The 16780-nt window shown below is 45.1% G+C and overlaps 1 protein-coding gene across 1 annotated transcript in view; it reads right to left on the bottom strand.

The window, feature by feature from the left end:
• Positions 1-1750: 1750 nt before the first annotated feature.
• The window catches only part of ANKRD10 (ankyrin repeat domain 10), a 33085-nt gene continuing 18055 nt past the window's right edge, over positions 1751-16780 (bottom strand). The window contains exons 4-6 of the mRNA XM_019443897.2: positions 16064-16299; positions 6662-6757; positions 1751-3325 (exon numbers count right to left, since the gene is read on the bottom strand). Coding sequence (XP_019299442.1) covers positions 2850-3325; positions 6662-6757; positions 16064-16299 — 808 coding nt within the window. The 3' untranslated portion in view covers positions 1751-2849. The remainder of the gene's footprint in view (positions 3326-6661; positions 6758-16063; positions 16300-16780) is intronic.

Here is a 16780-nt window from a genome sequence, read left to right as displayed (position 1 = left end):
CAACCTTACTGAATTCATTCATCAGTGCTAGTAGTTTTCTGGTGGAGTCTTTAGGGCTTTCTGTATATATATCATGTCATTTGCAAATAGATTTTCTTCCCATAGTTCAACCAAAACATTCATTTGAACCTTTTTTTTTTCTCTGAAATGTTTTACAGTTTTCAGTGTGGAGGTCTTGAATATCTTTTAAGATATATCCCTAGGTATTTTATGGTTTTTGGTGTTACTGTAAATGGACTTTTTAAAGTCTAATTTTCCAATTGTTTGCCACTAGTATTTAAGTATACAAGCACCTAACAGGGTCTTCAGACCAAAAAAAGTTAAGAACCAGTTAACTATTATAATAGTTTAGGATGCACTTAATTTTGGTGAGACATGCAGAGCAAAATTTAAGCTTGTTCTTGGTCAGTGTTAAAATGACGTCCATATGTTTTCAAAGTACTAGATCATTCTTTGTCTTCTTAAAGTCTTAATTTAAAAAAATTTCCTGGGAATGCAAGCTGGTGCAGCCACTTAGGAAAACAGTGTGGAGGTTCCTCAAAAAACTAAAAATAGAACTACCCTATGACCCAGCAATTGCACTACTAGGCATTTATCCACGGGATACAGGTGTGCTGTTTCGAAGGGGCACATGCACCCCAATGTTTATAGCAGCACTATCGACAATAGCCAAAGTATGGAAAGAGCCCAAATGTCCATCGATGGATGAATGGATAAAGAAGATGTGGTCTATATATACAATGGGGTATTACTCAGCAATCAAAAAGAATGAAATCTTGCCATTTGCAACTACGTGGATAGAACTGGAGGGTACTATGCTAAGTGAAATTAGTCAGTGAAAGACAAAAATCATATATGACTTCACTCATATGAGGACTTCAAGATCCAAACAGATGAACATAAGGGAAGGGAAGCAAAAATAATATAAAAACAGGGAGGGGGATAAAACACAAGAGACTCATAAATATAGAGAACAAACTGAGGGTTGCTGGAGGGGTTGTGGGAGAGGGGAGGGCCTAAATGGGGGAGGGGCACTAAGGAATCTACTCTTGAAATCATTGTTGCGCTATATGCTCACTTGGATGTAAATTATAAAAAATAATAATAAAATTAAAAATTAAAAAAAAATTCCCCCAAATATATACAAAGTACACAGAACAATGAACATTTACATACCCAGTGTCAATATCAGCTCGCATCCAGACTTGTTTGAGCTTTGTCTCCACTCACTTTACCACTCCTGTTTCAGTTTTTTTAATGTTTTATTTTATTTTTGAGACAGAGAGAGACAGATATGAATGAGGGAGGGTCAGAGAGAGAGGGAGACACAGAATCGGAAGCAGGCTCCAGGCTCTGTCAGCACAGAGCCCGACAGACGGCTCGAACTCGTGAACTGAGAGATCATGACCTGAGCTGAAGTCGGACACTTAACCGACTGAGCCGCCCAGGAGCCTCTTGGGTTGCTGTCTTTTATGAAAATAAGCACGCAGGGACATTACTATTAGCTGACAGCAATTTAGACCCCTAAGAGCCAACTAGTGAGATCAAGTATCCATACAACCAAAGCACACATGTTAACAAATCAAACAGTGGTAAGAAATAACTACATGGGCAGGATCAGGGGAGTAAAGTAAAATCTTACAAGCAAAATAAAAGGCAATACTGAACTTGAACCTCCCTTCCTGTTTCCTGCACAGATGCGCCCTACAGGCCCTCACACCTTGGAAAGAAAGAACACCCTAGGAACAACTCGAGTGTGAGAGTTTTTTATTCAATTTGTAAAGAACAGTTTAAAAACAACATGTTAGTTACACTCTTAGAACATTGGTTTGTTCATCTGACATTTTCTCGATCTTCACCAATTTTTATTACAAAAATCAGAAAAGTAAAAATTCATTACAATATTTGCACAGTGTGACCACTAGTTGCCTAAACAAAAGCTAATTTCTATAAAACCATAAACTTAGTGCAGTTTTATTAAGAGAGATCCGAAATTCTCTCAGTTGACTGGATATACATAGTGGTATACATTTTAAAGCAGAAAACCCCAAAAAACAAAAACGAGGAAAAAAGAAAATATAAGTCAAAAAGTCAGTTAAACATTCTGACCTGGCAGTTCCTACAAAGAGTAATTTCCACTACCTATAAAGGAAACCGTTATCTGTGGTAAAAGGTGTAGAGACAAAGCAAGAAATGTGGAATAATATCATAGGTCAGTCCCGGGCTGCACGTATTTTCAATGAAATCCAGGGCAGGGAGCCACGGCTTTAAAGAAGGGGCCGCTCACACCCCCGAACCACTACGTGTGGCTCTAAGCAAGACCTCACCACATGGCAAGTCGCAAAGTTTCCATGAAAAGACTGAAAAATCAAACATTCTCTTCAAGAAATCTTTGTAAGGCTATACTTTGCATAGGGAAAGAGCTGTCTTCTGTCACAAATTCTACAGGAAAGAGTAAAAGCAAGCTCTTCAAAATCACTATGTGCAAGGAGTTGAATCACCAGGCACCTCATTTTCTGGCCCCAATTTATGCTGATCAGATATAATTTAATTTGACTGAAGGAATAATGGCAATTAAGGTGACGGTATTCAAAAGAAAACACTGCGGCTGGCGGGAGAAAAATTAAACTCCAGAAGAGGCTCACCATCCTGTGAAAGAAACAGCTATGCACTTAATAAGCCCTACGCGTGCATACAATAGGGACTCGGGAGGAACTTTTCCAATAAAAGCTTATTTTTTCCAGAAAGCTAAAGTATAAAAAAATAGTACAAGTCGCAGCATTCCCTCAAATCGATGCCACTTCAGTACTGAGCTGGCTGCTGCAGGGGGGTGGGGGCGAGTGCGTCTCTTAAGAGCCGTGGTACAGGTGCATGGCCCCCAGGGCGCCACTGCCGTGTCTGTCTCCCCCCTTCGCGGAGCCAGGGTGCTCTGCCACGCTGTGGAGCTCGGGGATGCTTTCGGCAGTGTCCCCAAAGCCATGGTAGTGCCCATAGTGCAGACTCTCATCGATGTCCTCCACCCATGAAGGTCTATTAGCTACGCAGCTACTCGGACTCCCGTTCAGGTGCAGAGAGCCACACATCTCCGAGTTAACGCTCACGGTCTTTTCCGGTTCCTCGGTCCCATTAATACAAACAGAACCCTGACTACTCGGAAAAGGCCGTCCTGGCACTAATCCGTTGCTAATTCCATTAGATCCTGTCAAGCACTGGTCATTCCTGCTTTCCATCCCACTGAGCTGTGTCGTGGAGGGGAAGTCCAAGTGTCCATTGATGGCACATCCGTTTGTCAATGTATTCGACACGGAGCTACTGTTTTTCACATCTGCATTAAGAAATACACCTGTCACCAAAATTCAGAACCAGGGGGGGAAGGAGAAAGTGCAAAAAATGTTTCACTGCTGCTACAATTGTAAAGGGTTTATTTAGCTTTTGTTTTTTCTCTCAAACAGACCGGTTCCTTCGCCGAAGTAGAAAACTGTGCACTGGCAGATTTAAAAATAGAACACAACAGTGCCACTTGCCTGGTAAGGTAGGAAACATTTATGAATTTCAGTAGCATTGAGTAGCTGAGTTTAAAAACCTAAGCTGACAAATAACACGGCACGAAAAATACCAGCAGTACTGAAAAGCTGTCAAAAAAAAAAAAAACCTGTTCTCATTTTAAGACTACTTTCAGAAAGAAGTTTTAAAAATCACCCGAGAAAAAAGTCCAGCAGAACTAAATGGAAGGATTTCCACGAAGCTAAAATAAAACCCCACACCTCTGCAGCTCTTAAGGGAAAAAGAGAAGGGTCCGTGAAGCCGGGCCTGGGGCAGCTCCTGGGACCAGGCGAGACAGCGGCGCAGAGCTCCGTAGAGGCCGCCCGCCTCTCAAGCCGGGGAGGCGGACACAAGAGGTCACGTCTTAGCGCCACTCGCATCCACCTGGCACTTCTGCGAGATGCCACACGGCGGCGCAGGCACAGCGCAGAGCGGCGACGAGAGAACGAGTTGCTAAGTGTTTTCCCGCGTCCGCCCTGGGGCCAGCGGCACATTGGCACCGACTGGCGGGCTCCTCCAAGTTCAGCATTTACAGGGACAACGGGGTCCAAGGCTTCGCCTAATTGGACTGCTGTAAAAAATCACTTACGGTGGAAAAACGTTGATTGTTTAGACATCCATTAAGAGGAGGATGCCTTATGGGGGGAGGGGGGAAGAGTCAGTCACAACACGTGCGGACCCACGGGAAGAGCCAGTACGAGGTATTTTTCGGTACGAGGAGACTCAAGACTACCATTTGTGTTCGTGGGGGTTCGCTCAACAGCACAGAGGATCATCTACGATCAGGTCTTGCTTGTGACACTGAATTTAATCTCAGTGGTCTGGGCTATTAAAGAAAGGTATTAAATACAGAGGAGAGGAGTCCCACTGCCTTCCCAGCGAGGACGCGTCTCTGCCCCCCAGCAGGGCTTGCTGTCCGCTGCGCCACCTGCCATCTGTGCGCCTCTGACTGGCGTCTGGACACCAGGCTTCTGTGTGATCCACAAATCTTCCCGCCAACAAAAAGATCACGGCTTGTTCAGTGAACAAAAACACCTTCCAAACATTCCATTAACCATCCATTTTTCTGGCAATTTAAGTGATAATCATAGTTTGGAAACTGCTATAAATTCTTCAGAGGATAAGGGATTATTTTTTTTTTTCAAATTAAATGGCAGCTTTTCCATTTAGTAAACACTCAAGGCCAGAGAACAAGTGTCTCAAGAACCTAATAAAAAGAAATGAAACAAGATATTCCCAGAGAAACATTTATATCAGTTATTTTTCAAAAATATAGACGTTTCCTGGGTGGTCAAACTCCCGACTATGATGGCAACCTTGACAGTGATTAGGACAAATAACGATGCACTTTTCACAAAGATGGATAGTACATTTCCAGGTGACTGGACCTGAAAAGGTAAACGAGCATGACCTTGGAAATCCGAGTTACCCAGACGCACTGTTCCCATGTAGTGTTCCCCGTGTGTGTGTGTGTGTGTGTGTGTGTGTGTGTGTGTGTGCGCGCGCGTGCATGCGTGTGTGTTGTTTCTCTTCGGTGCCCAGTTAGTGTAAATTAGCTCCATTATGCAATCTCAAAATCGAGGCCAGCTGATAACCTCACGTCGTCATGGAGTATCTAATAAAACTGAGCCTGAAAATAGCAGGTATCCCAGAGACTGGCTGAGCTGTGACCCCCGCATGGCCGGGACCGTGTCCTGCTGGCCATCCTCACTTGGCTCCAGGCGCCCCTTGGGGCCCGCGCTCCTGCTCCCCGTCTGCCCACCCACCGTGGGGGATCCCTGGCAGCCCAGTACCCTGTGTGTGTGCCGGCACACAATGCCGTAAGCTGAGGGGAAATGTGGCATCTGCTCCGCTGGATGAGCTGGGCTTGAAACGAAGTGTGGCCTTTTCAATCTACACCTAAGCCCGGCATTAAGTTCAGCCCGAAAACCCAGGGAATTAGTGCGTGAAGAGTAAAGAGTGATTACTCCTGCCTTTTTAAAAGCATGTAGCAATGCCATTTAGTTATTTATTTTTGAAGAGCTTTGAGTTTTGTTATTCGTCTTTGGCCAAAATCTTTAAATGTGTTATCCAATCAAAATTTCCCTTAGAAAATCTACCCACTGAATTCTTTGGCAAAAAGGCGAATCCACCCGTAACAACCCTGTACGCTTCTAGAAAGATGTGCACATTTCCCTCTCATTTTAGTAAACAGAAATGATTTCTTCACGTACGTCTGGGAAACCGTACATATAATCTCCTACCCCGCTGAAGAATTTAGCACAGAGATACACTAACAAAGCCTTAAAAACCAACCAAGCAACCAACCAGTATCTCCTTCTAAACGTATCAACACAGGAGGAAACAGCTAACGTGTTTTCAGGGTCACCTGAAGAATGGCAGAGCAAAGTGTTAACTGAAAGGATAAATCTCGAGAGATTCTAAATGCTAAAAAGAAATGCAGGCTTTGACTTTTAAAAACTGAAAATGACTATCAACCGTTTGAACATGTTAACACTCTGGGCACGCAAAACGTGCTTCGTGAGGCGCGGTGTTCAGCGACGCCCCAGAAGCCAGAGCGACCGGGAGCGGCGAGCAGGAGAGTCCACAGCGGCGTGACCGGTCACGAGTGAGAACCACGTGTCGGCTGGAGCTCCTTGTCTACAGCGGGTCACGCTCCCCGCCCTTTATCCTGCTGAGATTACTGGCAACGGACAGCCGTCCGGTGCGTTCACCCAAAGGTCACATGTCAGAAAGGGACGCATGCAAAACCCAGGAGAATTAAACAAGGCACGTTAAGCAAAAGTTTCAAATCAAAATAGGAAGATTGCACTTAACAGCTTTCACAGCTATACAACGTGCACCCAAAACACTCGTATCCTTGTTGTCTACAAACTCGCCCAAGATATGCACACGGCAGAACATTCTTTAAAATGCTGGACAACAGAGTGCAAACGTTGTGAGAGAAACTCATGTTAGAAATAATATGCATACTGGTTCTTGCAACGACAAGGGGTCTGCATTGCGGACACAGTATATATTTCTATTTCTTTTGGTCCGACAGAACCACCCTCCTGCTGTGTGGTGTCTTCGACCATGGGGCTGTTGCCGCAGCTAACAGGAAACTGTCCACCCCCACCTGTTACAGCAGCATACTCTCTGTCGACGAGCATTCTGTCCGCATCGTCTTCCGTCTCGCCATTCTCCAGCGGCACGCAGTAGTCCGAGCTCTGAGCTGCACAGAACACAAAGGCGATTTTAGATCCCCAGACCTAAGAGCCTTCAAGATAATCCTGTTGCCTCAAGAGCACTAGCTGCTGTGAAACTGCCAACAACTTGGTGATCCACAGACGGCTGATAAATCAAGTACACTCCCGGGAAAGCCCCTTTTCCATAATAAAGAACATCTCCTCAAGTGTGTGGTTTCAATGAAAAGTCACGGGATTCCAGGTACTCATCCTACGTACGCGCGATGGTACAAATTCTCCTTTAAGACTGTCACCTGGACAAAATACAACAGGTGTACAACCCAGAGATGTTTCTAAATAGGTTTTTAAGGTCAGCATATTCTATTATGCCCCCAAATGTCCTTTCAGTTGTGTTTCATAAATACTAAGATAATTCTTGAATAGCATCAACCATTAAAACTATCTTCAAATTTCAAAACGAAAATCACTAATTTCAGTAGCAGAAAATGAGGTTAAAGTCAAGACTCAATAGTGTCCTGGTGAGGCACAGGCCTGTGCACCAACACACGATAAAACTGGAAACAAACCTTAAGGGTCTTAGTTCCAAGACATTTGGAGCGGAAGTTACAAATGAACATTCCTCAGAAAATGATCATTCCCTGTGTCTTGGAGAAAAACTAGCGTGCACGTTCAATCATGTCTCCTCCAAGTATCGCCTTTGCGCACACTTCCCCTAGGAACCCCGTCAACAGGAACAGTCACGGTCACTGGACATTTGGCTTTCTAGTCTTCATAAGTATGTGCTGTTATAAAAATGGACCCCAAAGTCACTTTTATGCCTTGCCTTTTTATTCATTTACCATGGCATGAACGCATCTCATCAACTAAGTTCAAAAGAATTCATTAAAGTCGAATAGTCATCCACTGCATGGCTGTGTTATAATTCACCCACCACCAAATCCCCACCGCTGTCTGGCTTTGCTTCAGCTTTCTTTCCTGTCATGAACACCATAATCAACATCCTTATAGACACAGCTCTGTGTCCATTTCTGGTTCTTTAGTCAGAGAAATACTGAGAATTATTGAGTCCAAGGATATATAACAAACAGTAACTTTCAGAACTAAATATTTCTTTCAAATAAACATTTAAAAACTGACATGAACTCTGCAGCTCTAATTACTAATTCTAGAGGCACATGAGTCATTTTCAATATACATAACAGGAATGAGCATCAGGGCGCCTGGGGGGCTCAGTTGGTCAAGCATGTGACTTCGGCTCAGGTCATGATCTCGTGGTTCGTGGGTTTGAGCCCCGCGTTGGGCTCTGTACTGTCAGCTCAGAGCCTGGAACCTGCTTTGGAATCTGTGTCTCCCTCTCTCTCTGGCCCTCCCCTGCTCACGCTCTCTCAAAAATGAACATTAAAAAAAAAAAAAAAAGAAAGAAATGAGCATCAAGGCCCCTGGGTGGCTCAGTCAGTTAAGTGTCTGACCTTGGCTCCATCATGATCTTGCCTTCTGTGGGTTGGAGCCCCGTGTCAGACTCTGCTGACAGCTCAGAGCCTAGAGCCTGCTTGGGGTTCTCTCTCTCCCTCTGTTCTCTGCCTCTTCCCTGCTCACACTCTGTCTCTCAAAAATGAATAAACATTAAAAAAAAAAACAAAACAGGAATGAGCATGCCACGTCTAGATTCTTACTAACCCTAACCCAAACTGTGGAGACCAAAGATAATAATGTATGGTCTTCATGAAGGAGGCACACATTCTGAGTGGTGAGTATGTGGGGAAAACAGAAAGTGCACAGTGTGGTTTGTGTAGCTGGGCAAAAACCTGAGCGAACAGGCACGGGGCCAAGAGAACTCCACAAGAGAGGTGGTTGCAAACCAGAGGCGTTAAACGGTGGGTTTCAGTCTTTCCCACTGAGAGCTTTCCTTCCTCCTCTAAGGGCCTACGTCAGCGACAGGCAAGGCTCTACCTTCACTGTGAAACAAGGTACTTTCAGGAAATCAGCGGTAAACAGGCCACCTTCAAAAGCCGGGTGGGTGGCCCGGGCATCCGGGGTGCAAGTTGACCAAGTAAGTCCTCATGACCTTCAGGGAGACCTCAGCTAGTTACTTGGGGGATGAGGAGTGTGCAGTCGGCGGGCTCTGCCCCTTCCTCTCCTACGCCTGAGAAGTCAGGCAGGTGCTCAGGTGGCTGGAGGAGAACTGTGCGGGCCAGCACGGCAAAGCCACAAGTGTCCTTGCAAACAGGAAGGAAGATTCCACTGGGATACAACACAGCTTTTGGTATGCATATTTGTAATGTCCGCTCTTCAGAATTCAGGGGCCAGAGTCCCTCCGGAAAAGTGACAGCTAGGCTATCTGTACAATTTCAGATTTCTGAAAAGCAGGTTTAAAAGAAAAAAACAAAACTGACAGAGGACAAAACAAAACAAAAAAAAGAAAAAAAAATCCCAACCAACCAAACAACAGTGCTTCATAAAAGCAGGGAAATTTGTCTCATCCCCTAAGCCCAGGGCCTGGAAGAGCGCCCGTCTCAGTGCATGAAGCCCACGGGCTAGCCTGGAATGGCTCCGACACAGCAATCCAACAAAAAGTCTCCATAGTAAGTAGAGTAGCCAGTAATGAAGCCGGGAGAATTCCCTCCGATGAGACCGGCTGTAAAGTGGAGTGGGACACGAGGGCACACCTGCCACTAGGGGGCCAGAAGGGCCGCTGGCAAAGGAGTCTGGGGACATCCGAGGGAAAACTGCGTCCAAGGGGAGGGGCCAGGGCCCGATGCCACTTCACAGCAGAAACGACTCCCTGAACCTGAGACCCAGGCTCCGCACTAGGGACTACTCAGCAAAGGTCCCAACTCACAGGCGTCACTTTGTGAATGCTGATAGTACCTCATTAACACGGCAGGAGAAAAATGAAACAGACCAAGGGCTTGCATATTTTAGTAGTCGAGGAACTCTTTAATGTGGGCAGCAGGTGCCGATGCAGCCAGCCTAGAATTTTCATTCTCTACAGACAGGCAATCTTTGTAGTGCATTGTTCCCGTAGAATGTCTGCAAGGATTTTTAACTCCTTGGCTGATAATCCGGCTGGCCTAGAACCCTGGGTAGTACTATTTTATACTTCATTTATTTCTAGCACCTCTAAGTAGGAAGTGCTTAATCACTCAGAGGAAGGCATTAAACTTGCAATTTACTTTTTAAAACTGTATTTTAGAAACCATGATATTAATATTGGCCTCTCAGAATTTTAAGAGCACTGGATCTGACTTCACTCTTTTCTCCCACACGTACCCACTTTGTCTTTGCCAGAGGAACCGATGAGATATTCCACATTGTATCTGAGAAAGGTGGACTTACAGAAATTTCAGAAAAAACAAAATGTCTTCTTTCCAAGTTACCCATTTTGATCTTATTTACACTTTGGAAAAGAAGAGACTCCCTTCCATTTTCCTACTGACCTCCACAGTTAAAAGGAAAAAACTTACTGAACATTTTATTAAAAAATGTCCTTACCTTTTACTTGGTCAAAGCAGGCATTTGAGAAGATTCTAGAACATGTTAGATGTTGAACAGTTGTGACAGAAAACTGGCTAGGCTTCACTCAAAATAAACCCTCCCTGCTTCCTTCCTGCAGAAGCAAGTCCTAACCAAGTGTGACCACTGAACACAGAAACCTGCCTTTGTACTTCCATCTAAAATCCCTAAAGCCAGTTCTTAGCAAGGCTCTAAAACTAAAGATTTATTTTATGACCAAGCCATTTGAAAACATGGGAAAGATACTATACTTTGCTTTTGGAAACCAGGCAACACCTATCTGCTGCATTACAGAAACCGTGCCATCGAGGAAGCTGGCTGCTGTGCTGGCTGTCAAGTCAGGAAGGTGCACACTTACTGTGCAACCAGCATGCCACCTGTACAGACATGTAGGACATGTACACAAAAACTAGATTTATTTTTTATTATTTTTAAAAGCTCTATGCCCAACATGGGGCTCGAACCCAACGAGCCTGAGATCAAGCGTCCACGCTCCACTGAGCCAGCTGGACGCCACCAAAAACAAGATTTCAATTGCCAAGGGCACTGGAGGACTTACCCAGGGCTCACAAAAATAAGCCTAACCTGGCTTAACTTTAAAAGCAGAGAAATCTCTTAAAAGGCAAAAACGAATCTGTACGGTCACATGCTTCTAAGATGTGAGGGCTTCCGGGGGGGGGGGGGGGGGGCTCAGTCGGTTAAGCGTCTGACTTCAGCTGAGGTCATGATCAGATCATGAGTTCGAGCCCCGCATCGGGCTCTGTGCTGACAGCTCGGAGCCTGGAGCCTGCTTCGGATCCTGTGTCTCCCTCTCTCTCTGCCCCTCCCCTCCCCACACTCTCTCTAAAAAAAAAAAAAAAAAAAAAGTAAGTGCCCCAGCTGACTAGTGGGGTGCTAACCCCGACACCTTCCACACAGGTGAGACCACCTGATGTGCAAATACTGCCAAGTTGTTCACACAACAGACTTCAGTGAGGTTGGGGGCAGGGCATGGACTAGTGATCTCCTTCCTCTGTGCATCTTTCAGGTGCCAGTGCTGGGGGGGGTCCCAGGTCCACCTCACCCCGCTGCGGTCTTCCCCTTGGAACCAGGAGCTCTGACCACCAGGGAAGCCATCAGTGCCCCTTTAACAAAGCCAGGAAGGAAATGTCCCCTTGGTAGTTTCCCACCAGCCCTAATTAATCAGAACTATTCTTGATTCCACTACAGAGCACATTTTACTCAAAGAAAGGTGCTATTAACATCAGAGCAGTACTAACGCCAAAGTGAGGGTGGTTCTACTGTGAGGTGACCCTTCATAGGACTTTAGCTCCTGCCGTGGCCCCAAGTCAGGCCCTGGGGGAAAGTCAGGAGGGCAGGGGAGCGGAGATGTCAAGGGCATGGAGCAGCAGTGATGGTTCTGGAAACACTGAGGTGGGACTTGGGATTTTGTTAAAAGGACAGGGAAGGGAAGGTGCATGAGAAGAGACAGTTCTGAAGGTGCGCCAGGACGGAGTCCCGCTGGTTCCTGCCACAGCTGCGGCTCGGGAGGCCTGAATTCGGGAGAGTGCGCATCACAGAAACCTCCTGGTGTCGAAGTGGGACTCATTCACATTGCAGGTACATGACACTAAGTCTTTAGGGACTAAGATGAAACAATCACCTGTTATTCAAACCAGTGTTCTCCTCTGGTCAAACAACGGAAGACAAGTAGTCCTTCTCTGCAAACATGAGGACGCTTAGCACACCTGATGTCATGTGTATGTACAGGACACACAGAATCAAACGAGAGAGCAAATTACAGATTTACTCCTGGGGAGGCATTTGATTTCCTGAATCTCAGGCTCGAATTATTTAGATGTATCATGTAACAAATCACACCCTCTCCTTTCCCTGCTGCCCCTCTTTAAGTGTGGTCCAGACAGACAATTAAGAAAAGGTGGAGATTCTTCAATGTCAAATACACCCTGGGCATGAGTGTACTGAGAAACCTCTCATTGCTGATTTTTTTTAAACTAGGCTCCACACCCAGTGCAGGCCTTGAACTCACGACCCTGAGATCAAGAGTCACATGCTGACTGACCCAGCGAAGGGACCCCCTCACTGCTAATTTTAAACGGAGTCATAGTACTGTAGACACTCTCCCTAAAAGGTATTTTTATAAACTACTTAATACATTATGAGATTCTAAAATCAGTAATGTATCTTTGATTAAAAAACAAAACCCTGAAGTCAATTTAACAAGAGATCTGGTATCACCACGGCCTACTTCCTATGGCAACGGTTTCCAATTATAGAATCCTGGGCTACTGGGCCAGTGTATAACTCACACCGCCTTGCCCAACTCAGACTCCGGGATCGCACCCAAAACACTTCCTGATTAAAACAAGGTGGAAGCTTCTCTCCCGGATGGGACTGGCGTTCTTTTCCAACCAGTCTCCCTGGTGAGTTTGGCCGAGTTTCCGAGGACTACACACATCTGAGAAACTGTACTGAATGTTATTCCTGAAGATTAACAGAAATGCTAACAAACCTGAACCGTTAGAGCAGCTGTAACTGAAGGCCATCTGTCACTCCATCTTGGGCGAATGGCTGATAAATGGGGCAGGGGGAACACCTCAAAACCCACTTACATACTGATGCTTCCTTAATACAACCCCAAATGAATAAAATCCCTTCTAAGGCCAAATACTTTTAATCGAAATCAGCTGTTTAAATGACTTTGGATTTTACTTCGCCCTCCATAGTTCACGGCCGCGTCCACCAGGTCTGTGCCCTGAGCAGTAGACACTGGCGTCAACGGTGGAAGCTGGGCACCTCCCCTGGGACCACCTTTGTGCACTTGTTCCCACAGGGCAGTTTATGTGGCCACATGGAAAGGCTGAGGCATTCTTAACCCTTCAAGTCCTTTTCCATCGGTAATTTCCAAGGGAAAACCACACCAATAACCTTAAAATACTTGAAAATTGTTTATTGAAAGCAGAGACAGAGGCTACTTTCTGTGGAGAAGAGTAGAGAACTTTCAGACTCAGGATTCCAAAGTTAAAAAAAAAAGTTAAAAAATAAAATTTACAAGGCACATCTTTAAAAGCTGGCTAAGCCAGAAAAATTTCTGGAAGTACCTGCTTTTATGAACATAGATTGCACACCAAAACACAAGTATGTGTAATTCTTAAGCTGTAGAAAGACGGAATGGACTGAGTTTTATTAATAAGGTCCAAGCTATGCATTTATACAGAAAAGATATTCCTGGCACCTATTTAAAAAAAAAAGAAAAAAGAAAAATAAAAAAAGCAGCAGCCAAACTTATACTGGGGGTGGGGGGGGAGAGGGAGAGAGACAATTTTAAACTCTTTTAAATACTTTTACATGTGAAGTTATTCAAAAAGGCATTTTATATCATGTATTGCATATGGAAAAAAATACTTATTTTTACTCTGGCATGAAAATCAAAAACTTGTCTACAAAATGAATAATTCAGAGTGAGCAAAAATTTAAGCTCACACATTTAAAGAGCAAATCAAAACAAGACGCCAGAAATTAAATGAAAAGTAACTTGAACATATCTTGAATTGCATACTAAAACCCGATCAAAGAATGGAAATGGCGATATAGCTACCGAAGGCAAAAAGAACCTCACTTAGAAAATCCAGGCGACTGGGGAAACATCTTTAGTAGTGGAGACACCCCCGCTCACAGTGAGTATGTAACGATAAAATGAAAAAAATCTCATCTCTTCCCTCAGAGGAAAGACGGGCAGGGGATGGCATGGGATGGAGGCACCTGCCTGTGCTCCGGACAGAAATCCATGCACACACATGCTCGAGTGACACGTGGGCCATCCTCAGGACCACCAGCGCTTGCAGGGCTGCGGTGTCCCAAGCGCCAGGTGCACGGAACTGCGATACGGCTCAGCACACAGCTGAGCACACTCGAGAGGAGCGGCGAAGTCAGGGCATCTGGAGTCGAGCCGAGATTTCTCCTGTGGTGGTGACAGAACAGGACCACTTCGGGTGTGTGCAGCAGAGCCCGACCGTGGGGCCGTATCCCCGAAGCACCAGGCTCCGGCCGCGTCTGCCTCCGAGCTGGCACCCGGCTGAGCAGGAACGGGCAGTTCGGGAAAGCCGCACGGGGAGTTTGGTGGGCAAAATGTGAGCCCCTAACCCTGGTCAAGCAAAACAAGTCCGTGTCTGGAAGAGGGAAATAAAAGCTCCTGAACATCGCATGATTCTTCAAACCCAATCCGTGTTTGGAAACAAGGTTTAGGAAACTTAAATTCAAGTTCCAGGAACCCTGGAAAGTCTTTTCAGGATACTTCAACAATGAGATACCGGCCAATTCAACTGACCCAAAACCCTGACACTGGTTTTACGAACTCCTCAGGTACATTTCTGAGCCTTATTAGAATGTTAAGTGATGTCCTTAGGTACTAAACAGAATTTAAGATTTATCCTACATGACTCTCGCTTGAGGGCACAATGAAGCTAACACTTTATATCATTCCAAAATATTAAACCAGGCATTTAATAGAATGAAAAGGACTATATTTAAAAAGCGGTTGCTCTTAAAGGGCCTTTAAAATACATTAGAAAGAATATTGGGATGTGGCACAAATGAATGACAATACTGGACAACACTTCACCATTAAAACCACTTCTCAAGTTTAGACACACCTTCCTGTTGTGCTTAGGACTGTTATAGCACCTTTCTAGAAAGCATGTATAATTATAAAAGTTACGAATTTGGTAAAACATTTAGGTTCATGCATTCATTCCTACAAAAAAAATCACAGAATTCACGATAAGCATTTAAAAGTAGATAATACAACTTTATCAGCTTTATAGTAAAAAAAACAAAAAAAACCAAAAAAACCCCAAAACCAAACCTGTTTTCATCTGGACACAGTCCAGTTCAACTAAAAAGGTGCAGGATCATATGCTGACCCACACCAAATTTAGTCAATGCAGACCTCCGGCCACTCAGGGTTCCTCATACTACCCTGGAGAGGTGATCTGTTCTCAGTCAAAGGGCACAACTTTGCATTTCTGCTCAGCAAATCTTATCTAAGTTCATAATTTCAAGGTGACTACTTTTCGTTGCCATCGCTAAATCTCTAAGTTCATTAAATATTCTTACCAAGCTATGAATCTGTCTTGTGAGGTATCTTATAGGCAGGAATCTACACACAATTTTGTTTTCTAGACCAAGGGGAGGGTTTTCATCTCCCAGAGACTGGGTGACTGCTTATTTGCAAATTCCACCAGAGTTATCTGAAGACAAAAAGGTGGGAGAATACTTACAACTAAAATAACTTACCTTAGAGACTTCTCCTCACCGTCCACCTGACACCCCAGGTCTTGCTGTGACACACACACCACCCTGTGGGGCGTGGGGACCGGCTGTGGCCAGGGCACAGCACGGGTGAGGCAGGGGGGCAAACCTCTACCTGCCCAGACGTCAAACTGTGTTTTGCACCCAGACCAACAATGTCAGTCACAAGCTCAGGAACATTCACAGGAAATAAAAAAAAAAAATCAGGCACAGTGGCAGATTTTTTTAATAGTTATATTTCAAACAGGTACAAGAAACGAGAAAAATCTTTCTAACTCATGGCAGGTGGGCCTGGGTGTGCAGAAAGTTACACCGGCACATCCACACCTGGGCTGTCGACATTCCCTCTCATCCGCTCCTGGGAAAATCACCACCACTGCACCAGGACCCTCGGGGCACACTGCCCCTCAAGTGAAGGTCTCATCTGGAAGGCGCTTCCGGCCGTAAAAAAGAAAACGTGTTACAGAAAGCAGGAGCGTCTGCCCCCCTCGCCCACCAAGGGGTCTCACCTTCGGTCCTAGCCTTCTTTACTCCAAAGGGTTCCGGGTCTTCCAAGCATCTCTTGCGATGTGCTCCCACACTAGTATGATTAGGAAATATGTTCTGCTGGCCCCCATTTAAGGTGCCATTATTATAGAAACGGTTCAGATGACAATTCTGCAGGTTCGAGAGAAACTGGGTGCACTCTTGGAAACCCTGGGTGTGGGCAATGTCTGCTGCGGTCAGGCCACTGGCGTTCCTCAGGCTGTGTGACACAAAACACTGAGTTACACCCCGTCGGCGTCCTCGCCTGCTCTCTGCCCCTGCCGACCTGACTACCTCACGGGGCAGCGAGAAAATACACTTACGGCGAGGCTCCCTTACAGGGAGCTCCTCGCCCCGGCTGCGTAACTAACTTCTCTCTTAAGCACGTCTGATTATGAAGCACGATTTGGGAGATAGGCATTTCAAAATCAATACGCTAAACTTTAAAAAGGCATCTTCCTATTCAACTTCTCAAAATCATTTTTTATGTCAGTCTGAAGAACCTAAATTTATGCCAACTTCAGACTTACCCTGAAGCAGAATTCTATATTATCTGCACTTAAGTTTAATAATCCATTCCTTTAGCTTCAGTAAAATCATAACAAACAAACATGTACTGAAATTGTCCATGGCATTCGTAACAATCGGCTCTCTCAAAACAGTGCACTGACAAGCCAGATTTTATGCTAACGTGTGACACT

The sequence above is a fragment of the Panthera pardus genome, unplaced genomic scaffold (genome assembly GCF_024362965.1).
Source record: "Panthera pardus isolate Hobbes unplaced genomic scaffold, ASM2436296v1 HiC_scaffold_1, whole genome shotgun sequence".
NCBI lineage: Eukaryota > Metazoa > Chordata > Mammalia > Carnivora > Felidae > Panthera > Panthera pardus.
This window is presented reverse-complemented; position numbering and strand designations above follow the sequence as displayed.